Source organism: Equus przewalskii, chromosome 21, assembly GCF_037783145.1.
Source record: "Equus przewalskii isolate Varuska chromosome 21, EquPr2, whole genome shotgun sequence".
In the NCBI taxonomy this organism is placed as follows: domain Eukaryota; kingdom Metazoa; phylum Chordata; class Mammalia; order Perissodactyla; family Equidae; genus Equus; species Equus przewalskii.
The window spans coordinates 22,876,149-22,900,143 of NC_091851.1; the positions used below are offsets into that span (position 1 = coordinate 22,876,149).

Here is a 23,995-nt window from a genome sequence, read left to right on the forward strand (position 1 = left end):
TAGGAACCTTTCTCTAGTTTTCCCTCTGGCCTAACAGCACATCGTGGGCAGCAGTGGCCCACGGCGGCCACCCTGATTCCTGATGGACACACTGCTGCTTACCCCTCAGCTGCACCTCTCTGGGTCCCTGACCCCCAGCAGTGCTGAGGTCCTCAGGTCATGACCTTTGTCCTACCCCACCCTCAGCGAAGGGGAGTGGGATTTCTACTGGTGTGATGTCAGCTGGCTCCGGGAGAACTTCGACCACACCTACATGGACGAGCACGTGCGGATCAGCCACTTCCGAAACCACTACGAGGTGAGCTGCGTGGGCCCAGGGGACTGCAACCCACGTCCCTGGGTGTGGCACTGAGCAGGAGCTGGCTTTAGGGGGCAAGGACCAGAATGGAAAAGTAAGAGGGAGTTCGGGATTCGTGCCAGGTGGGGAATAGTTGCGTGCACTAGGCATATGAGGAGCAAAATGGTGTGAGGGGGCGGGATCTAAGACCTGAGGAACAGCTGTCCTGGGGTGAGGATTGAAGTCACGGGCTGGTTGGCTTTTTAGCACCAGAGATGTGAGGGGCAGGCTGGCTTGGGGGTGCAAAGGGGGCGGGATGCTTGAGGGATTATGGGGATTTCAGAGTGAGGCAAGTTGAGCAGTTTGGAGTCTAGAGATAGGAGAGAGGTCTGGAGAAACCAGACCACACAGACGGGGCTGGAGGAGCCAGTGGTAGGAGATTTTAAAAGTTTAGTGTACATCCCACAACTAGAAGGACCTGCAACTAAGATATACAACTGTGTACAGGGGGTTTTGGGGAGATAAAGCAGAAAAAAAAAAAAAGAGTTTAGTGCAGCTTTGCGGTTAGAAACATGAACTTGGGAGTCAGACAGGCCTGGGGTCAAACCGTGGCTGTGCTGCCCGTTAGCTGGATAGCTCTGGGCAGCTGACAGCCTTCGGGGCCTGGAACGTGGGGATCATTCTAGAGCAGCAGGCCCTCAGTCAGAGGTACTCTCACTGTTCTTGTTGTTCTGTGGGCCAGAGGGTGGAGGCTGCAGGGGTTGGGGGGCAGTTGGTGGGTTGAGAAGCGGAGCAGGGCAGTGGGCACAAGTACTAAGGGCCTATCCCCCCTGCCCCCCAATCCTGCTGCTCAGCTGACCCGCAAGAACTACATGGTGAAGAACCTGAAGCGGTTCCGGAAACAGCTGGAGCGTGAGGCAGGAAAGCTGGAGGCGGCCAAGTGCGACTTCTTCCCCAAAACCTTTGAGATGCCATGCGAGTACCACCTGTTTGTGGAGGAGTTTCGCAAAAACCCAGGAATCACCTGGATCATGAAGCCGGTGAGTGCCCATTGCTGGGAACTGGGGAGAGGGTGGCAGGAGGAAGGGTTTCCTAGACACTAGAGCAGGGATCCTTCAGGGCACATTCTCAGGACAGGACTCTGCCTGGGAATCCAGCCTTGGCTGCACTGCCTGCTCCCCTGAAGGGCCAACTTCATCTCCTCCTCCCTGAGGTGTGTGGAGCCAGCAGCTGTGACTGCTGGTATATGCAGGTGCTCAATAAGTGTTCACTAGGTGGGCAAGTGATCCTCAGGACACCAGGGCAGGGATCCTGAGCCTCACCGGAGCTTAGACCCCGACCTGTCCTCTTGACGTGAAAGGAAATGGTGGCCGGGCTGTGACAAGTGTTTCACTAGCAATGCCCCAGTTCGCATAATGGCCCTTGGGAGGAGGTAGTACCAACCTCGTTTTAAAGAGGAGGAGCCTGAGACCCGTGTCTAAGCCTCCACAAACACTGAGCACTTGCCCCGTGCCAGGCACAGAACCAGGCGCTTTGCAGGCACAGCCCTTGGCGAGTGAGACATGGGTCTCTGCTCTCCTGAGCATGGACAATTTGCAGGGAACGTATGCTTGATTACAGTTGTGCTAAGAGTTATTAAGGAGAATGGTGCTGGGAGGGAAAACAGTGGGATGATATCCCCCAGCCAGGCAGGCTTCTCTGAAGAAGTGGGAGACTGGACTTTGAAGCCAAACCCCTTGGTTCAAATACTAGCTGTACCACGTACTGGCTGTGTGACTTCAGGCGGATTCCTTAACTTCCCTGGGCCCCAGTTTCCCCATCTGCAAAGTGAGAATAACTGTAGTACCTATAGCATAGTGTTGTTGTGTGATAAGTGAGTTAGCACAGGTAAAGCACATATTAAGTACTCAATAAATGATAGTTGTTATTATTATTATTGTTATAAGAATTAGCATTAAGCTGCAACCTGAAGGATGCAGAGGAGTCAGCCTGGAGAAGGGCAGAGGTAGGGAAGAGCATTCCGGAATGAGGGAACTGCATGCCCAAAGACCTTGCATCTGGGGGTAGCCGTTTAGGGACCCAGAAACTGAGTGGAGGCCGAGGGTGGCAGAGCACCTACCAGGCCCTCAACCTTCCTCTTCCTCCCTCACCGCAAAGCCACCCTAGCCTTTAAGGGCCTCCTCAAAGCCCCCTGATGTTTTCTGGGCTTGTGCCAGGCCTCAGGAAGGGAGTTGGGGGTCGCGTAGGAGGGAGCAGCCCTTCCTTGTGGGGCCTGTGTGGGCTCATGCATGGGATCTTGGAGGCGGAGCAGACAAGGACAGCGATGCGAAGGGGCAGTGAGGAGGGCTCTGGAGCCGGAGCAGAAGGGGTTAGGCCGATGAACACTGTCACCCACTGCGCGCATTCCAGCTCCCAGCATTATCCTCTCAGACAAATGGTAATTTGTGTAATTGGGAACGAACAATCGCATATTAAGTTGATTCCTTTCCCAGCCCACGGCCTTTGTAGCGGCAGACACAACGACAGCTGTAATTAAGAGGAGGAATCTTGGCTCCGTGTGTGTGTGTGTGTGTGTGTGTGTCTGTCCTCTCTCCGGAATAGCTGAGGCACCACGTCTGGGGTGTGGGGTGTGGAGAGTGGGTGCTTCTAGTCAGACTAGCCTGGGTTCTACTTCTGTGTCTGCTACTTATCAGCTGTGTGACCCTGAGCAGGTTACTCAACCCCTCTCAGTCCATTTCCTCATCTGTAAAATGGAATTAACAGGTGTGCCTGCCCACAGGGTTGTGAGAGAATTCCGTGAAGCTGTACATGTCGTGTATGTGAATCATACAAGTTAAATAAACGGCTTGGGACTCGGGCGCCCAGTAATTGACCATTTTTATTCTCATGTCCGAGAGTCCAGGCCACACCGTCTGTTCCCCCTGCCCCTGGGAAGCCCAAGGTCAGCGCTTTCCAGACTTGAATGTGCCCACAAATCATGGGGCACCTGGTGAAGATGCAGAGCCTGACTCAGCGGGTCTGGGCGGGGCCCAAGAGTCTGCATTTCGAACAACGCTGAGTCCCAACACTGTGGGGGTGTAATTCTCAGACGTGAGAGTGCGTCAGAATTTTCTGAAGAGCTTGTTAAAGTGCCTGGCGTGGTGCAGGCCTGTCACGGGGCCTGAGAAGGTGCATTTCTAGTTCTAGCTCTAGTTAGAAACAGAGCCATTTGGGTGTGTGTCTAAGGAACTGGCTCACGTGATATTGTGGGGGCTGGCAAGTCTGGAACCCGCAGGGGCAGGCCAGCAGGCTGAAAACTCGGGCAGGATTTCTATGTGAAAGTCTTGAGGCAGAATTGCTTCTTTTTCTGGAAACCTCAGTTTTTGCTCTTCAGTCCTCAATTGGTTGGATAACACTCACCCACGTCATCCAGGGTGACATCCTCTACTTAAAGTCTGCTGATTGTAGACGTGATCCCATCTACAGGATCCCTGCACAGTCACATCTAGACTAGCGCTTGGCCAAACAACAGGGCACCCTTGCCCAGCCAAGGTGACAGATAAAATTGATCATCACCGCAGGTTATGGGGGTGCTGCTGGTCTGGGCACTGCACTCTGAGAAGCACGGGGCTAGAGCATTCGTTCTGGGATCCTGTTGCTTGGATTCCTTTGGGGTGGGGAAATGATAAAAAATAGAACCTAACCCCAAATTTGGAAGATAGAGGGAAAAAGTCCCCTGGATCCCTCCACTCTTCCCACAGGGCCTATCTTTGTGGTGCAGTTGGTTCTCCTCCACCCACACACAAGAATTTTCACATGGTTGCAGTGGCCGGGCCCGTTGGGGCAGCCGATGGCCTGCCTTTCTCCTCCGGGGTCTCCTCTGCTCCGTTCCCGGGGGCCTGTGAGCTTTCATCTTCCTCTTTGGCAGCAGAATAGTCCTGGACAGGGGAGTTGAGTCGGACTCAGAAGGGAGCAGGCCTCATCGTCCCCTCCATGCTACCCCGCGGGGCCCCTCCTCCCACCAGGCCTGGCCCACGGAGCTTTGCTATCACTCTCGGGACCATAAGAACAAGCCCTTGGATTTGGCATTTAAAAGTCCAGTCTAGGGTAAAAATTTCCTCGATCCAAACTTTTTTTTTGTCTAAACATTCTCCCCTCCCACCAGCTCAGGCCCTTTGGGTTGGTGGGGAGGTGGGTGGGACCCAGACCAATGGGACCACACCGGCTCCCCCAGCCTCCCTCATGTGGCTGGGAGGCAGGCACCAGGCAGTCAGGACCGGGGCCTGTCTGTCAGTCTATCTGTGTGTCCACGGGGCTGGTCCAGCACTTCACTCGGGGCTGTGGGCGTCCCAGGACCCAACCTCCGCTCTGTAGGCCTCCGTCCAAATTGCAGCAGAGGAAGAGCCGCATTTGAACATTCCATGACTCGGGTTTACCGCAATCGGAGCTTCTCACGCTTTTTCACTGAAATCTCCTAAGGGTTGGGATGCTTTGGGTAGCAAATAACAGAGAACGCAATTAAAGTAACTCGACGAGAGGGCAGGGCTTCTGGACCGTTCTCATGCCGTGGGCCTCGTTGGCATCTGGTGAGATGTGTGGACCCTGTCACAGAGTAATGTTTTCCAAAGCATCACATAACACAGGCTTGATTGTGAAAGAAAGCAGCTATATTGAAAAACAGTTATCAAGCCGTGTTAGTCTGGGTCCTTGGAGAAACAGATGCCAAGAAGAGATTCAACACACCAGAGTTTTGCCTGTGAGAGAATAGGGAGAGGGCGACGGGGAGGCTGGGGGAGCTGTAGACCCCGGTGAGGGAGACAGGGAGGGAAGGTTGGGCGGAAGCCGCTAGACTGCTGTGCAGCCTACAGGAAGTTCAGCAAGGCTGCGGGGAGGCCTCAAGCTGAAGTCACTGTCAGAGGCGTCCCCTGTCTCCCAGGAGTGGGCCAGCCTTCACGACCCTGCTGTCCTCGGTCATTGGTCTGGAGCCGCCCCAGCGAGCCAGCGAGGCCCGCCGGGCGAGCACAGCCTGCATCTCAGCGGCCGCGCCTGGCGCTCCCAGCCATGGCTCTCCCGCCGTCGGAGGCCTTCGAGGGCCTTCTCCTGGCTGCCACACAAACTATTAAAACAGTCTTCATGCTGTAGAAATGTAAGTGTTTTTCATTAACAATTAAAGAGAGGCTACAGCAGGCCCAACGGTTACCGTAATTTCAAAGTCATCATGAGCATAAACAGTATTTTGAGGTATCTGTAACAATCGTAATGCGATAGAAAAAGAACTGATTTCTTTTGAGAGCTACGTCTTTGGTGTGGCTGGTAGTCTAGGATTTGTTGCTGCGTTCGTAACAGGAGGCAGTGTGAAAATCTGGTTGGGGGGTGGTTAATGAAAATAAAGATGAGAAATTTTTTCTCATTCAAGTTTACAGACCCCAGAGAATTTCCTTTAATGGTGCAAGGTCGACTCCAGGGATGGTTTATTGGGCCGCTGAACGTCATCATCAATTCCCAACCCAGTGGGCTGGCTGCTCCTCTCGGTCACAAAACGGCTGCCGCAGGTGTAGCTTCACCTCCTCACCCCTCCACCTGCCCCCTGGCCTTGTGTCCCATTTGAAGAAGACACAGCTTCCCAGAAGTGCCTGTAGCAGACTTCCGCTGGCAGCCTGCTGGTCCATCCCTGGACCGATCACCTGGCAGGGAGAGGCATGGGACCACCGCGGGGGCTCCGACCTCCCTGGAGAGAAGGGCCACGGGGAAGAGGAGATCTGAGTGGGATTCTCCTGGCAGGGAAAAAAGGGAAGGGCTGCTGGGGAGACCACCCCCCACATCTGCAAGGCTGCGAGTGGCCGCACGTGCTGCAAAATCAAAGCGTGGTTCATTCTAATATCCATTCCTATTGTTTTCTAATCAATAACGTATCTTTTTATAAAAATAATATAAAAATATTTTCCTCCCAAATTATCAAGTAAAGGTCATACTCCCGGAAGTCACACCATGTTGATCACGTGATTTTGTGTTCTCCCCGGCACTTTGCAGGAGGTGCGCGAGCGCCAGGCTTGTGAAGCACAGATTTAACTGTCCTGAATTTGTCACCTACTGGTTGGGTAACCCTAAGCAGAGTGCTCGCCTCTCTGTTCCTTGGTTTCCTTGGCGGCAAAATGGGGATAATATTAATGCCTATATATAGGAGTTTTAAAGAAAACTTTAATGAGGTAGTGTGTGTAAATCCTTGTGCCTGGCACATACAGAACATCTGAGAAGACTTAGCTGCTGGTGGTGCCATTGTTATGAAGCATTTTCCTAAAGTTGGTGTTCTGGTTCCATTGCTGCACCCCAAAACTCCATGGCTTGAAACGACAGCCGTGTCCTATTTAGCTCGTGGGCCTCCAGTTTGGGGAACACTTGACAGGGATGGCTCGTCGCTGCTCCAGCTTCCACTGAGGCAGCTTCCCTGAGGGCAGGAAGGTCAGCTTCCACGCTGGCTCACTCACTCAGCTGGCAAGTTGGTGCCGGCTGCCGGCTGGGAGCTCAGCCAGAGTTGAGGGCTGGAAGGCTCAGTGGCCCTCCCTGTGGCTTCTCCATGTGACCTGAGCTTCCTCGCAGCGCGGGGGCTGGGTCCCAAGGGTGCCCATCCCCAAAGAGAAAGCTGTGTGGAAGCTGTATTGACTTTTATGACCCAGCATTGGAATGCACACAACGTCACTTCTGCCATGCACGATTGTTCGAGACAGTCCTAAAGGCTCGCCCAGATTCAAGGGGAGGGCACATTGACTTTACCGCTTGATGGAGGTCAGGGGTAGAAAGGTTCTGGAAAACATATGGGACTGGAAATATTGTTGTGACTGCTTTTGGAAACTACAATCTGCTGGAGCTAGCTATTAGGTGATTTCCAGTCTTAACAACCCTGATAGATGATGATGCAGGAAGTTTATTTTCCACTCTAGGATTATTCCCTTAGGAGGGCATCTCCTGGAACAGGCATGTCAGTTACCAACAATGCTTTAAGCAGCAAAGGCATTTCATTATCTCATATAACAAGAAAGCTGGGGGCAGGAAGTTCCAGGTTTGGGAATGTGCTCAATGATGCCCTTAAAAGCCCTGCTCCTTCTCTTTGTCCACTCTGCATCCTCAGTGTGTTGGCTTTCTGTCATCAGGCTTGTCACCTCATCCATGTGACATGGCTGCTGTATTTGCAGGCATCACCTCCTCAGTCTGTGGCATTCAAAGAAGGAAGGAAAGGGGCCAGGCATTTCTTTCTTTCTCTCTCTCTCTGTCTTTCTCTCTCTCTCACTCCCATCCCAATATTTTTAACAGAGAGGAAATCTTTCTCAGAAGCCTTGAAGCTCCAAGCCAATCTCGCCTTAGGTCTCATTGGCCAAAACTGGTCACATGGTTTCCACTAGCTGCAAGGGAGGCTGGGAAAACAAGAATATGGTCTGTCAAGCCTCAAGGGGGACGGCTGTAGGGGAGGCAGCCAACAGGAGTGGGAGCGGGGGCCGGGGTTCCTACATCATAACGTGTGAACCTCAAAAAAACTTTTTAATTGAAGTTTAATAAAACAGAATGTGCCTAGATTATAGGAGTACAGCTTGATAAAATTTTACAAGTGAACACGCTCAAGTAACCAGCACCTAGGCCATAAACTGAACACTACCAGCCCTTCAACAGCTCCCCTCAGACCCTTTTCCACTTTCCCCAAGTCACTAACAGCATAGGTTCATTTGCCTGCTTTTGTGCTTTCAATAATTGGAATCATATAGTATGGCTACGTTGTATCTGGTTTCTGTCCCTCAATGTTATTTTCATGCACTTCATCTGTACTGATGTGGGTAATTGTAAATTGTTAATGATCCTTGTTGTATACTATTCCTTGAGTGGGTGTTTATCCCTTTGGGAGTTTCGAGGTTGGAGCTATGATGATTTGGGCTGCCATGGACGTTCCTGTGCATGTCCATGGGTGCCCATATGCACGTGTTTCTGTCGTGTAGGTACCTAGGAGAGGAACTGCGGCGTCATAGGGGATGCCTAGGTGCAGCTTTAGTGGATGCTGCCAGTTTCCAAACAGTGGGCACTCCCACCAGCAGTCGTGAGAGTTCCAGTTTCTCCACGTCTTCATCAACACTTGACATTGTCTGTCTTTAATTTTAGCCATTCTCAGGGAGTGTGTGGTGGTATCCTTTTGGGGTTTTCATTTGCATTTCCCTGAAGACTAATGAAGCTGAGTGTCTTTTCGTTGTTGACGTTTGGTGATCTTTCATGAAGACTTTGCATGGCTGTGAATGGCTGGAAGCCCTTGGAGCACACTGATTAGTTGCTTTCCAAAATACTGTGCCCATGTGACTGTCCCCGAGCCATTTTCTGGGAACACATAGCCATGAACCAGGGTGCACAGTACTGCAGGCAGAGCAGGGCTGGGTGTCAGCTTCCACTGCCCCCACACCTGGGAGCCCTTCATGCAGTGGGCAACCTGTAGAGCCGGGCCTGACAGCTCTGCCCGCCCCTACACTGTACAGAGAGCCCCACGTTGACGAGCTGAGCCGTGCTCAGAGGAGAACAGAGGGAAATGAGACTTCGCACTCGCTGGGGGCCTTTATGCTGGAGAAAAGATGACTCAGGGAGACCTGCTCAGAGGCTACAGATAATCAAAGGGCTGATCTGCCCCAATAATCAGATTTGTTCTAGGAAGCCCTAGAGGCCAGAACCAGGCTGGCAAATTTTAGCTCAATACGGTTTAGGCTGTGAAAGCTCCATGAGATCTGGGTTACTGCTATAGCATAATGCCCAGCACACAGTAGACACCTAATATATACCTGTTGGATGACTGCTTACTAGAGCTATCCTGCAACAAAATGGGCTGTCGGGAGATGGGGGAGGGTGGTGAGCTCCCTGGCGCTATGGGTGTGCAAGGCCAGGCAGGTGACATCGTAGAGGAATGTCACAGGAGGGAGTAATGCCTTTGGTGCCGACTGCTCTGCATGATATTAAAAATTCCCCAGCCCCTAGACTCTGGGAAGCTATGAATTATCCATGCTGGGATTCAGCGAAGGCAGAGCGAGTTCAGTGTTAGCCGAAGCAAAACCTAATTAGGAAGGCAAATTGATTTCCAAAAAAAGAATTGGATGATATGTTCCCAGGACTCTTGGAAATGGTTTTTTAATTGTCTGCTCTTTTGTATTATGCATGCAACTGCGTGCCTTTGAGAGCTAGGTCGGTCTTGCACTTTCCTTCCCGCTTCCCTGCCTTCCCCGGCCTTAGCACCTTCTCTGTCCCAGCCCCTGCAGGGGGCGGAAGGGGCCATTCCTCTGGGGAAGGCTGGGGGCCGTGGGGAAGATGGAGACAGAGGTGCTGGGGAGGGGCCTGGGCGCAGGGGCCAACAAGGAAGCACACAGAGCTGAGAGCCCACCTTTCTTCACCAACCTCACCCCCCCAGGTGGCCCGGTCACAGGGGAAGGGCATCTTCCTCTTCCGGAGGCTGAAGGACATCATGGACTGGAGGAAGGTGAGCTTGCCTCTCCCCCTTCCTCCCCAAACCCTCCTTTGCTCTTTCTGGGACGAGGGGCCCTTTCTTCCTGCCCTCAAAGCTCAGAGGGCTGGTAGAAGAGCTCTGTCCACAGGCCTGCCCATGGGAATGGGCTCTCTGGAGCAGATTGCCTGGGTTCAAATCCTGACCTTGCCACTTAATAGCTGTGGGACCTTGGGCAAGTTACTTTACCTCTCTGTGCCCACGTAACTGGGGGATAGTAATAATACCTGCTGAGGATGCAAGGAATTAATATGCCCAAAAGCTGAGAACAGTGTGTTCTTTGCCTGGGCCTCCTGCTCACCTGGCTGGGAAGAGTTTAGCTAACTAACTCTTCCTCAAGGTCCTAGACTGAGCCTGAGTTGGCTCCCTTCCTCCCCTCCACCCCATCCTCATCGCAGGTCGCAGGATGCGGTGCAGTAGAAATCCTGGTTCCAGTCCTGCCTCTACCATTCAGCAGCTGTGTGGTCTTGGGAAAATTGCTTAACCCCTCAGAACCTTAGAGATGATAATGGTGCAGGGAGGGTGAGACTTGTGGGATGACCAAACTCCCTCACGACCAGCACCTCCTGCAGCAGCAGGCTCACAGCAGGCGCTCAATAAATGCGTTTCCCCCCTCCGCTGTGTGTCTCGGATTCTCCCATGAAACCATCAGGGCAACGCCGGGAAGAAGCTCACCAGCCTGGAGGCCCAGCCAGCCCGGAGCACTGCCAACCCCTCTGGCAGCCATGTGAGTCTAAGTCGGGGGTCCCTGAAGGGGAGGCCTGGCTGCCTCTGTCCTGAAGCAGCATGGGGGGCGGGAGTGATGAGAGGTGTAGAAAATCCTGCCCTTGGGGCCAGAAGCCCCAAGTTCCAGTGTCCCTGCCACTGGGCTGTCATGTGACCTCAAATGTGTGACACCTGACTTTGGGCCTCGGTTTCCTCGCAAGGTCCCTGTGAAGGGGACAGTGGGTGGGGAAGGGTGTGCAGGCTGTGAGGTGCCCTGCAGGTGGGAGAGAGCTCTGCTTCCTCCTGAGCTGCGCTGGCCGGGAAGGAACTAGCAGGAGAGAAGGGAGCGGAATGTCCTCTGGGGCCTGTGTGTGCTCTTGGCAGCTCTGACCCACGGAAGCTTCCACAGGGATGGAAACAGTGCATACCGTGCTCTCCACCCTGGTGACCGCCAGCCACGGGTTGATACTGAGCACTTGAAATGCAGCTAGTGCGACCCAAAGACTGGATTTTTTATTTATTTCCTTTTTTATTGTAATATACATATAAACTTTGCCATTTGAACCATTTTTGAGTGCACAGTTCAGTGGCGTTGTGCAACCATCACCACCATCCATCTCCAGCACTTTTTCAGCTTCCCCAGCGCCTGGCAACCACCATTCTACTTTCTGTCTCTGTGGATGTGGTACTCCAGGTACCTCACATAAGTGGGATCATACAATATGCGTCCTTTTGCGTCTGGCTAATTTCAATTAGCATTATGTCTACAAGGTTCATTCACATTGTAGCACGTAATTTCACTTAGTTAATCAATTTCACTGTGACTATATGGAGCCACATGTGGCCAGCGGCTGCCCTACTGGGCAGTGCGGGTCTGGAGGTTAAATGCCCAGGCTCTGGGCCTAGCCTGTGTAGGTCCACTTCCCAGCTGCATCACTGACCAGCTGTGTGGCCTTGGGCAAGTCACTCCCCCTATCTGTGCTTCAGTTTCTCATCTGTAAAATGGGGATAACACTAGTACTTCCCTGATGCGGTTGACTTAAGGATCAAGTGACATACCCAAGTAGAGTGCCTAACACAGTGCCTAGTACACAGGACATGCTCCATCAATGTTAGTATTGCTTATTGTTACAACTAGGACGCAAGAAGTTCTGACGACCAGAAAGAGGACATTCCCGTGGAGAACTATGTAGCTCAGCGATATATCGAGAATCCCTACCTGATAGGAGGTGAGATGGCCGTCTCTGCTCCCTGCCCTTCCACTGACCCGTTAGTCAAACAGTCAGTCAACAAGCCTTGACTAGCGGCCTCGCGTGGGCTCAGCCTGACAGCAGGCATGAAGGGATGCAGAGGGAGGTCCACCCTGCACTCTCCCACCTCCTAGCCATTGTCTATGCAGTTCCCTCCGCCTGGCATGCCTTTCCCACTCCCTTCTGGTTCACTAAAATTCTCCTCATTCTTCAAGAAGCAACTCGTTCGTGAGTTTATTCAACAAATATTTATAGGAGCCACTCAGTACCAGCCACTGTCCGGGGTGCTGCCTGCCCTGCTCTCATGGAGCTTATGCCCCAGATGGGCAGACAGCAATAAATCAGAAACAAATGAATAAGATAGGTCCACACGGTGGTGGGCGTCATGAAGTAAATCGATCAAGGGCATCATTGAATAGTGTTGATGCCACTTGGCTCTTTCCACCCTCGGGCAATGTCCTTCCCCAGGGGGCAGTCCTTGGGTCTCTTCTCCTCCCCTCCCTCCCTCCCCCCTGACCCCATCCTGTCTCGTGGCTTTAAACACCACCCGGATGCCAGTGACCCCCAGCTTTCTGTCTCCAGCCGAGACCTTACCCCCACATCCCAGACCCTGATGTCCCACAGCCTGTGACCTCCCCTTTTGGGCGTCTCCCAGCAACTCAAACCCAACATGACTAAAATCCATCCCTCGTCCTCCCCCCACCATGTGGCGCATTCCCCAGCCCTCCGCATCCAGGGATGTAGCTCTCCACCGCCTGGTTGCTAAGCCAGAAGTCAGAGAGGGTCCTGGGTGCATCTCTCTCTTCCCCTCCCACATCTGGCTCTTCATCAAGCTCCCACACAGCTCTCCGATCTGTCTGGCCAGCGCTCTCACCTCCATCCCAGTCCTGGCCACTGTCCTCTCCCACCTGGACGCCTGGGCTGGCCTCCTCACTGGTGCCTGGCTGCTGCTCTGGTCCCCTTCGCTCCACTCCAACACAGCAGCCCAAGGGATCCATGACCCTCAGTGGCTTCCCATGGCTGCTAACACCAACTCTCAAAATTGCACATGCCCTGGCCCCTGCTGACCTCGCTGACCGCCTTCCGCTCTGCCCCTGGACGAAGCTCTTCACCTCCTCCGGGCCTCCGCTCATTCGGTTCCTCCCGCGTGAGGGTCCCGCCCCCCCGGGCTAGGTGGGCACCTTCTCCTCCTTCGGGTCCCCACTGCTCCGTGAGGCCTTCCTTGACCACCATGTCTCCAGCCTTTCCCAACATCGACCCTCCCCCCAGTTATCCTCCCCTTGTACCTCGTATGGTTTTACTGGGATTCCTGTCTGTCTGTCCACTGCTGTACGCCCAAACCTAGCACGGTGCCCAGTGATCAATTGATATTTGTTACAGAAATTAATTCTTTCCTTGCCTGACAGGCCGCAAGTTTGACCTGCGTGTCTACGTGCTGGTGATGTCAGTGAGTGACTAAGCCAGGGACCCTCCTGTCTTAGTGGTGGGTGGGGGGCTGCTGGCCTGGGGGGCGGGGGCAGAAGTCATTCTGGGGACCTCTGAGTGAGCTCGACTGGTTTTACCCGCCCCGGGGGGACATCTGAGGGTGGGCCAGGGGCAGGTAGATGGACCCAAGCTTTGCTGTCTCAGAGCCCAGCTGTCCCCCCTACCTGTTCTTTATTCACCCAGTCACCCACGGTAAGCACAGCTCGCATTTATTGACCACCTACTAAGTACCAGGCCCTGGTATGTAGCAGGTCCTATCTCCTCGGTCCTCCTGCTAACTGGGGAAGTAGGTTCTATCATTCTCATCTTACAGATGAGGAAACAGATGCAGAGGAGTTGAGTGACTTGCCCAAGGCCACACAGCTGGTGAACAGAGCTGGGATTCAAAGCCAGACAGCCTAGCCCCAGAGCCTCTCTCTTAAACAAGTTGTTGCTTTTTCCCTCCACCCATTCATTCACTCATTCATTCAACAAACGTTTAAACCTTCATGGTGTGCTACTCTACGGTGGGCACAAGGAGATAGGGTGTCCGAGACAGGCTCACTGGCTTGTGGGGAATATGGACACACCCTGAGCCCGGGGGTGACGCACATCGCTGTAGAGCAGAGAAGAGCCCCATTCCTTTTGTTCCCTTCTGCATCTCCCCGCCCCCACCCCCAGGGAAGGAGGGGGCAGAATCGAAGGAGGCTGATGTTTGAGCAAGTTCTTCCTGCAGAAGCCAGCAGGCTTGGGGGTGCTTGTATTTATTCCCCTCCCTCTTCTCTCCTCGGTTCCCACCTGCTCCACAGTACATCCCGCTGCGGGCCTGGTTGTACCGGGATGGCTTCGCCCGGTTCTCCAACACGCGCTTCACACTCAGCAGCATTGACGACCAGTGTATCCTGGGACCCCCGCCTGACCGTACCCCGCGCGCCCTGCCCCTCCCGTCCTCTGGCTGGTCCGGAGAGAACTCGTCCATTCCACACATTTGGCTGGGGGCTTGCTGAGGATCATGCTCTGGTCTGGGCACAGGGGGTACAGCAGTGAGCAAGACGGGCCTGGGCCCTTCTCTCCAGGAGCTTAGAGTCTTGAGGGGGTGGGCGATCCCCCAGGATCCGAGGGAAGCAGCCCCAGTCTGTTCAGAGCAGCCCATCCCGACTGCTCTGCCTGATGATCACACTGGTGGTGTGCCTAACGTTCACACTGACTCATATTAGGACCCAACGTTGACAGTGATTCACGGGTATTGGATCTAACACTCACATTGATCCGTATTCTAGGATCGGATGGTTTGAGCCCCTTAGGAGAGCAGTTGCATCCTTTTATGTGCCTGTGCTCCAGCGCCTAGTCATTGGCTCATTCTCTCAAATACGATGCCATTTTCACCTGTCAAATTGGCAGGGACCAAAAATTTGATGACTCACTGTGTTGGCGAGGCGGGGCGAATGCATATGTTGCTGGTGGGAGTGTAAATTGGCACAACATCTTGGGAGGCAATCTGGCAAATGTCTATCAAAGACTGACGCACAGACTCTGACCCAGCAGTTCTCCTTCGGGAAGCTTATCCTACAGATACACGCACAAGGCAGGGAAAGAGAGGTTTACAGAGTCTTCTCTGCACAGCCCTGTTTGTGAGAGCCGAAAACTAGGAGACAACTAAACGCATGGCTCATTTACGCAATGGAGTGCTATGTAGCTGTTAAAAGGAATGGCGGAAGTGCCTTATGTGCAGATAGGAAACAATCTCCAAGATGCACTGTTAATTGGGGAAAAAAAAGTGTAGAACTCTGTGAAACGTATGCTCCCGTTTATATAAAAATTATATCTCTATATAATCATGCATCACTCAATGACAGGGATACATTCTGAGGAATGTGTCATTAGGCGATTTCGTCATTGTGCGAACATCATGGAGTGCACTTACACAAACCTAGATGGTGTAGCCCACTACACACATAGGCCATATGGTACTAATCTTTTTTTTTTTTTTAGAAGATTGGCACCTGAGCTAACATCTGTTGCCAATCTTTTTCTTTTTTTTTCTTCTTCTCCCCAAAGCCCCCAGTACATAGTTGCACATTCTAGTTGTGTGTGCTTCTGGTTGTGCTGTGTGGTACTAATCTGACGGGACCATCATCCTATACGTGGGCCGTGGTGACCGAAACATCGTTATGCCGCGCATGACTGTATATGTTTTTATCTGTGCGTAGACATCTCTGGAAGGATGTACAAGAAACTGGAAACAGCGGTTGCTTTTGGGAGCGGAAATGGGTGGGTGGGGCAGGGCTGGGAGGGAGGTAGTTCCTTTTATACATTTCTGTACCTTTTGACTTTTGAAACGTGGGTGTATTATTTGGTTAAACTATAAACATCAAAAAACAGTTTTAAAGGTTTTTAGACCTGAGTGTCAGAGGAAAAGGGGTAGACAATCCAGAAATATTTAGGAGATAAATCGGCAGGACTCGACCACCTGCGTGTGGGAGAGATGGAAATGCAGGGCGACGCTGCCAAGCCGCTGGCCCTGGCGACCCAGCCGATGCTTTTAGCCGCCTCACCTCTCTCTGCCTTCACTTCAGCGTTCCTTTGAGTGTCCGTCCGAGGTAACGCGCTTGCCTCATGATGGGTCATGACTGTAGGCCCTCCTACTCGGGAAATTTTGTGCAGTTTGTTTTTTTCTATTTTGCCAAATACAGCATTTCTAGTATGTTTGTTTTATTTTGTAATTCTAACAAGCATTTATCATATACAAGTCATCAAATTTATTTTAGTTTCATTGTTTTGCCACCTCGTTTTTCACTAAAATTAAAGAATAGATGGAAAGCACTTAGAACAGGGCCTGGCCCAGTGGGACTCCTCAGGACACATTAGTGGTCCCCTCTCCCCCATTTAAAGCTGTTTGCACATCTCCTGCCCTTGTGGGGCCTTATTAAACACTCCAGCTCTCTCCCAGGGCTAGTTTCTATTGAATGAGGCTTTGCTATTTTCACAATGAGTGAATACACGTGATTTTCCACCCTTCTTTTCATTGTTTTAAAATTTTTAATATTGAAATATTTAAAATATATAGAAAACTGCAGAAAAGACTACAACAAAAACCCATGCATCTACTGTCCAGATTTAACAGATACTAATATTTTGCCATATTTGCTTCAGATATTACACACCAACTTTTAAAATAATAAAGCAAATTTGGGTCACAAAATAAGACATTTTTAACCTAACTTTAAATATATATGTGTGTGTATATATATACAGTTTACACACAATTATTAAAATATATGTTCATATATATATGTATATATACACACACACACACACACAGAAAATTCAAAAATATCCACCTCAGGGCTGGCCCTGTGGCTGAGTGGTTCAGTTTCCAGGAATGGACCTACACCACTCATCTGTCAGTGGCCATGCTGTGGCGGTGGCTCACATGTTAAAAAGAAAAAGAGGAAGATTGGCAATGGCTGTTAGCTCAGGCAAATCTTCCTCAGCAAAAAAAGAAAAAAAAGAACAAAACCCAAAAACATTAGCCTATCATATTTGCTACAAATCTTTTCTCTAGTCATATTTGCCTTTCATTTTTGCCTTGATATCTGATTCTTTTCACTTTTGCATAGTTGACTCTGTCCACTGATTTCCTCTGTGATTTGTATTGTCATTTCTAAGCTAAGAAAATTCTGTTTGCCTGGAATATTTCGCGACGAATCAGTTCCACTTCTCTATGGATTGATCTGAATTGCTTGTTTACTCTTTGCCACCGGGCGCTTTGTTCCATTGGAACCTGATTTCAAGTCCGTCTGTGGAGAGGGAGGATGGAGGTCAGCCAACCGTCCCCCACTCTCCTCTTTTAGCCCCTGCTTCTGCCCCGAAACTAGGGCACGCCCCAGTTTCTCCTCCTCACAGGCAGGAGCAGGGTGTGGAGGAGTGTGAAGTGCTGGGAACAATGCTTCCTCCATCACACGCGGTGAGTTCCCCTGAGTCAGTAACCTGCTCTGCCTGAACATCCTCTCTTCCTGTCTATTTTATGACAACTTCATTGAGATATATTCACATACCACACAATTCACCCAGTTAAAGCACACAACCCAGTGGTTTTCATTGTGTTCACACAACCATCACCACAATCAGTTTGAGAACATGTTCATCATCCCCCAAAAGAAACCCCATACTCATGAGCCTTCAGTTCCCATTTCCCTCCAGCCCCCCTCCCAGCCCTGTGCAACCACTTTCCGTCTTTATATATTTGCCTGTTCCAGACATTTCATATAAGTGCATTCATACAATATATGGTCTTTTGTGCCTGACTTCTTTCACTTGGCATAATGTTTTCAAGAGTCATCCATGTTGTAGCAGGCATCAGTACCTCATTCCTTTTTATTGCCAAATAAGATTCTGTTGTATGGATAGAGCACATTTTATTTATCCATTCATGGGTTGATGGTTGTTTCCACCTTTTGGCTATTATGCATAATGCTGCTATGAATATTCATGTACAAGTTTTTGTGTGGACACATGTTTTCATCTCTCTTGGGTGTATGCTAGGAGTGGAATTGCTGGTCACACGCTAATTCTACGTTTAATGTTTTGAGGAGCTGCTCGGCTGTTTTCCAAAGCACTGCATCATTTTACGTTCCCACCGGCATGGTCTGAGGGTTCCAATCGCTCCACATGCTCGTCAACACTTGTTATTATCTGTCCTTTTTATTAAAGCCACCGTAGTGGGTGTGAGCTAGAGCAGTTGATTAGCATTTCCCTGATGACTAATGGTGTTAAGAACCTTTTCTTGTGCTCCTTGACCATTCACAAATCTTCAGAGAAACGTCTTCTCAAAGCCTTTCCCCATTGTTTAATTGGGTTATTTGTCTTCTTTATTATTGAGCTGTAAGAGTTCTTTATGTATTTTTAATACTACTCCCTCTCAGATACATGATTTACAAATGTTTTCTCTCATTCTATGAGTTGTCCTTTTTTTTTTTTTTTGGCTTAAAAACCAGAAGTTTATTTCTCACAGTTCTGGTCCATTTTTTTTAAGGACTTAATCTTTGAAGAGCAGTTTTAGTTTCACAGCAAAATTGAGAGGACGGTACAGAGATTTCCCACATGCCGTCTGCCCTGGCACATGCATCGCCTCCCCCATTAGCAACATCAGTCACCAGAGTTGGACATTTCTTACAACTGATGGACCTACATTGACACACCATTATCACCCAGGGTCCGTAGTTTACATTAGGGTCGTACACTCCATGGGTTTGGACAAATGTATGCGTCATTATTGTACCATACACAGTGTTTCCACTGCCCTAAAGCTCCTCTTCGCCCTGTTTTCCCTTTCTCAATAATGTGCTTTGAATCACAAAAGTTTTTAATTTTGATGAAGTCCAGTTTATTTATTTTTTCTGTTGCCACTTGTGCTTTTGGTGTCGCATCTAAGAAGCTCTGCCTGACCCAACGTCACAACCACTTATTCCCAGATTTTATCCTAAGAGCTTTATAGTTTTAGCTCTTATGTTTAGATCCGTGGTTCCTGTGAGTTGACTTTCGTCTGTGGTAAGAGGGAGGGCCCGACTTCCCCCTTCTGCCCGTGGGTCCCGGCCGTCCCCGCCCCATTTGTTGAAAGGCTGCTCTTCTCCCACTGAACTGCCTTGACACCCTTTTGAAAATCGATGGACCCTAAACCTTAGGGCCCTCTTCCTATCTAATGCTTTGTCACGTGCTTATTCTTTTGAAATTAAGGCAGAAAAACTCTCAGGCAAAAGTGAAAAGTCTTTGATAGGCTCTAAAGAAGACATTCTAGGGAAACAATGCGAAAGAGGATGCCACCTCCTCTCGAGAGGCTGAAGCCCCTGCCCTGTCCCATAGACCACAGACACGGAGAAGCATGCGTTGTAGGGGAATTGGACCTGGGTCAGTGACCGAGAGCAACTACTTCCCCATCTGTGAACTGGCCCAATAAGTCCCGGGGAAAGTTACGTCTTACGGGCATTTCACGAGATGTGGGGGATCCATCCTACCTAGCTTGTGGGGGAGGATGCGGAGGAAGGGGCAGTCAGAGTGGCTGTCGCTCAACCTCTCTGAGCCTCCAAGTTCTCATCCGTGAGACGGGAAAGTTTGGGGAACAAATGCGATGACGTGTGTGAACGTGCTCTGTAAGCTGCAGTGTTGCCGATGTTACTGCTGGTGACGATGATGATATTATGGAAAGGCAGACTCTCAGGATTGGGACTTCAAAGGCCATCTTGTCCCCACCCCAATGCTGGATCACTTGTCCAGTATTCTTACAAAGTGGCCACCCCGCCTGAACCCCTCTGGTGGCAGAGAGCTCCGAATGTCCTGAGATGGCTCTTCTGTATCTGGTCTCTCTACTTGTTAGGAAGGGTTCCCTCTTCTGGAGTTGAAAAATCGTAATATAATAATATCAGCGATGCCGGGCACTATCAGAGGTGCTTCTTCACAGTGTCTGATCTGATCTTTCAAATAACCACGAGGTCAGTATTTTACTGTGCACCTCCATTTAATAGGTGAGGAAACAGGCTCAGAGAGGTTAAGTGACTTGCTCAGGGGCCCACAGCCAGTAAAGATAGATGCGGGCAAGATTCAAATCCAGGCGCACCTGACCCCAAAGCCCACGCACGTGACCTCTGGGCTCTTTTGTGCCTTTCCCCATCAATTCCCACGCAAGTTAAGTCCCTCAGTTAAGTCCCTGAGGGCTCCCTGGAGCAGGGCTCGCTCTTGTCCACACTTGCCCTTGACCACCATCTCTGCCAGATGTTCACCTCACCAATGTGGCCGTGCAAAAGACGTCTCCCGACTACCACCCAAAGAAGGTGAGGAAGCCGCGCCTCTGCCCCCCGTGCCGCCTCTGGGGCCAGGTGGGGGGGCGGGGGGCTGGGGTGGGGAGCACTGAGGGCCCCAGAATGGGCCCGTCTTAGGCTCATAGTTCACCAGCAAAGTCAGACTCACCATTCCCGTGTGCACGGCCTAGGGCAAGAGGATGAGTGGAGGCCCAGGCATCACGTGTCTCAAAATTTAAAAGTTACAAATCAAACCAACACACCCTTGAACAAAATGTGTTCTCTCCTCTTACCTTGACAGATGTGCTTGTCTATCCGCTTTCTATCATCTATCTATCTATCATCATCATCTATCATCTATCAATCATCATCATCTGTCTATCATCTATCTATCATCATCATCTGTCTATCATCTATCTATCTATCATTATGTCTGTCATCTATCTCTGTCTATATAGCTTTCATTTCTATCTAATAACCTGCAAGGCCAGGATCAAAGGAAGAACTCTGAGACTTCTCAGAGTTAAGAGCCAGGACAGAGGGGCACAGGGAGAGCTGGCACCCGGCTCACACCTGCTCCCTTCTTTCCCCTCCCGCAGGCTCCATCCCACACGGGCATGGGGCTCAGTGCTCTATAGATAGTACCTCATTTATTCCTCCTAACAACCCTATAGGCACAAGGGTCATTTTATAGACGGGCAAACTGAGGCACAGAAAAAGGAAGTGTGCCCAAGTAGGAAGTGCCACCTCCCTAAACAGCAACCTGTTGGTCACCCTTTGGGTGCACACGTGGCCAGTGCAGTCGTCCTCAGGCAGGCAGGCAGGCCCAGGGAAGAGGCCTGTGCAGGGCATTTGGGCAGGGACTTCTGGGGTCGTGAGTACCCAGGCTGTGCTCTAGAAAGAGAGGCACAGGCTCTGGGTGGGCCCATCCCCTTGGGCATGCAGGATCTCTGCCCCATGAGGAGGGACACACTCGGGGTTCCCCTAGTCACAGGACTCAGGGTGGGCCCCTCTTGTCCGAGCCTAAGGTTCATGCTGATTGTGGTTGTTTGAGGGTCCTGGCAGGCCCATTCTGGTTAACTGAGGCTCCCTCTCCCAACCCGGGTGCACGGGGCCCAGGGCTGCAAGTGGATGCTGCAGCGCTTCCGACAGTACCTGGCGTCAAAGCACGGGCCTGAGGCGGTGGAGACGCTCTTCAGTGACATGGACAACATCTTCATCAGGAGCCTGCAGAGCGTGCAGAAGGTGATCATCAGCGACAAGCACTGCTTCGAGCTGTACGGCTACGACATCCTCATAGATCAGGACCTCAAGCCGTAAGTGGTGGGCTCGGGCCAGACAGCCAGGGGGTCGTTCACACGCTCTGCACCCGGACCGCCAGGCTTCAGATCAGCTCTGCCGCTTCCTCGTTGGGCACACTTCCTTTTTCTGTGCCTCAGTTTGCCCATCTGTGAAATGGTCGTTGTGCCTGTAGTATTGTTATGAGGAATAAATGAAGTGCTGTCTATCAAGCACTGAGCCCCATGCCTGGCACTAAGAGAACTTTCCTGAACATCTGCTGAGTCAGGGCCCCTCCCCTACCATCAGATGAGAAACTTCCCCTCTGTGAGCCCTGGTGCTTTGAGGATGTGCATGCCACATCAGGGAATATTGTTACTTGGCGATCCTGCCAAGAATTGGGTGCCCTCCCACAGTGCCCGTGGAGGAGCTTGTGTTGAAGAGTAGAACACGCCTGAGCCGGCAGGGACCACGGGGATGGCCCTTGCGCGATACAGCGGGACACAAAGCCCGGTGAGCTTGTTCCAGGAGCTCGGGGTTATGCCGTGAGTCAAGGGCAGAGCCAGGCCCAAGTTCCTGGGCTGAGCTGCTCCGCGCCAGCACTGCGGCTCCTGGACCCAACCCCTCCCCAGGGCCGCTGCCTGGCGTGGAGCGGCTTTCTGAGCCAGGCGTGGAGCAGCTGTCTGAGCCAGGCGTGGGGGCCCTAGAGCAAGACCTAAGTCGGGCCGGGCTTCAAGAGAAACAGGGTTCCAGCCCCAGCGAGTGTCCTTTGTCCCCTGCAAGATGTGGCCAGGGCATTAGAGTGAATAGTGATGGGGGAGCAAGGTTGCGAGGAGGCAGCAGAGAGTGGAAAGGGGGCTCCATCTCCCACCCGTGAGCCCTCCCCTCTCTGTGCTCCAGGTTCCCGTCTGTAAAATGACAGGGTTGTACGTAGCAAGAGCTTGCAAGCTGGAGGCCCGTGGGCTGCTTTTGGCCTCCAGAAACTTCGAGTTTGACTGTCAGAATGTCATTTTGTTTGTTTGCTTTCAATTTAAATTCATTGACAATCTCCAAATATTGGAAGAAAAATTGGGAGATTTTGTGTTTGCATGAAAATCTGGATTTTTGGCTTTTCTGGAAAACTTGGAAGATCTCAAAATTCTGGGTTCACACCCCCACAGGGCAGCACGCTCCTGGAGCTGGCCGTAGCCACCCCTTTAGCCATGGAAGGCTCTTTCCAGTTCACCGCAGTCTCCACCCCTCCCTACTACTCCCCACCCTGACCCGGCAGGTCGGGTCCCACCTATAGGCAAACTTTCACCAGGAAAGGGAAGTTTTTCTTGCTCTCAGAGCTCTACTGGAAGAAGGAAAAGCAGTAACAGCATGAGGGCCTCAGCATCCTTCTAAACCCTCCAGCTTGCCTCCTAAGTTACCACCTGACCCCTGTGGGGATTTCAAGTTTGCAACAATTGTTTTCAAAAAGTTTTAGCCACTGCAACCTTTCTTTTAATGGAAAAATGGAGAGAGCGACCCGAGTTGAATTGAGGGTGGGGCCCAGGCTCCCCATCCAGCCTCTCAGTGAAATTCCAGGGTCTCCGGGGACCAGGTGACCCTGAGGCTCTCCATGCCCCTCCTGCCCTCCCCAGGTGGCTCCTGGAGGTCAATGCGTCCCCATCGCTGACAGCCAGCAGCCAGGAGGACTACGAGCTCAAGACCTGCCTCCTGGAAGACACCCTGCACGTTGTGGACATGGAGGCCAGGTGAGGGAGGCGACCTCGCTCATGCACGCCTGTGCATGGCGACCGGGGCTCCCGACAAGGAAGACAGGGGACTCAGAACAACCTTGGGACTCGAGTGGCCCTCAGAGACAGCTCTGGCCTGTCTGCCATCTTATAGATGGAGAAACTGAGATGTCCACACAGAGTTGCATCCTGGTCCGAGGACTCAGCCCTTTCAGAGCAGAGCAGGGCCAACTACAGCTTTCTGAGATCTGGTCCAGCAGGATTTCCTCTGTACTTCCTGACTGTAGGACCCTGGACCGGTCACTCCACCTCTCTAGAGCTGTTTCCTCATCTGTAAAAGGGGAAACATCCTGTCTACCTCTCAGGATTGTTAGATTAATTTACCAAGATAATGTGAAGAGCCTTGCTTGCAGAAAGTGTTCAATAACAGACTATATATTATTATAGCAATGTGTGTGTAATGGAAAAATCCAGGGTCTGACTTCAGGAATGGCTGAATCTAGGTGCTCGGTCGGTGTTAGATGGTCTATCTTCTCTCTCTCTCCCTCCTCCTCTTTCCTTCTCTCTCATCTCCTCTGCATTAGCTTTTTCCCAATTACTCCAGCAAAAGTTTGAAGGCTGACTCTCATGGGTCATTGGTGGGGATTGGGTCACAGGCCCATTCCTGAAACAATCCTTATGACTTGATCAACCAGGCTGAGGTTTTGTGCCCACCTCCCAGGGGTGAGGTCAACCCCACCTGAGCCATGTGGGTGAGAGAGGGAGAAGTGGTTCTTGAAGGAAAAACCAAGGTACACTTAGGCTGAAAGAAGGTGAAATGCTGCAGGAGGCAGAAACCTCAGATGGCTACTATATCCACCATCATTTATTCATTCAACAAACATTTGATCCCCTACTGTGTGCTAGGCCTGTGCCACACACCGGGGACACAGTGCAGAACATGTCACATCTAGTCCCTGCCTTCATGGAGTTTATGGTCTGGGGAGGACAACAGCAGACTTTAAACCAGA

The 23,995-nt window shown here is 51.4% G+C and overlaps 1 protein-coding gene across 8 annotated transcripts in view; it reads left to right on the forward strand.

Moving 5' to 3' along the window:
- The window catches only part of TTLL9 (tubulin tyrosine ligase like 9), a 54,436-nt gene that overhangs the window by 25,453 nt on the left and 4,988 nt on the right, over positions 1-23,995 (forward strand). For 5 of the 8 annotated variants that reach the window (XM_070589075.1, XM_070589074.1, XM_070589072.1 and 2 more), the window contains 10 exons: positions 187-298; positions 1,132-1,317; positions 9,681-9,749; positions 10,426-10,500; positions 11,617-11,707; positions 13,135-13,175; positions 14,002-14,089; positions 19,961-20,019; positions 21,106-21,302; positions 22,890-23,003. In XM_070589075.1, coding sequence (XP_070445176.1) covers positions 187-298; positions 1,132-1,317; positions 9,681-9,749; positions 10,426-10,500; positions 11,617-11,707; positions 13,135-13,175; positions 14,002-14,089; positions 19,961-20,019; positions 21,106-21,302; positions 22,890-23,003 — 1,032 coding nt within the window. The remainder of the gene's footprint in view (positions 1-186; positions 299-1,131; positions 1,318-9,680; positions 9,750-10,425; positions 10,501-11,616; positions 11,708-13,134; positions 13,176-14,001; positions 14,090-19,960; positions 20,020-21,105; positions 21,303-22,889; positions 23,004-23,995) is intronic. The other 3 variants (XM_070589079.1, XM_070589077.1, XM_070589078.1) reach the window with 1 other exon arrangement.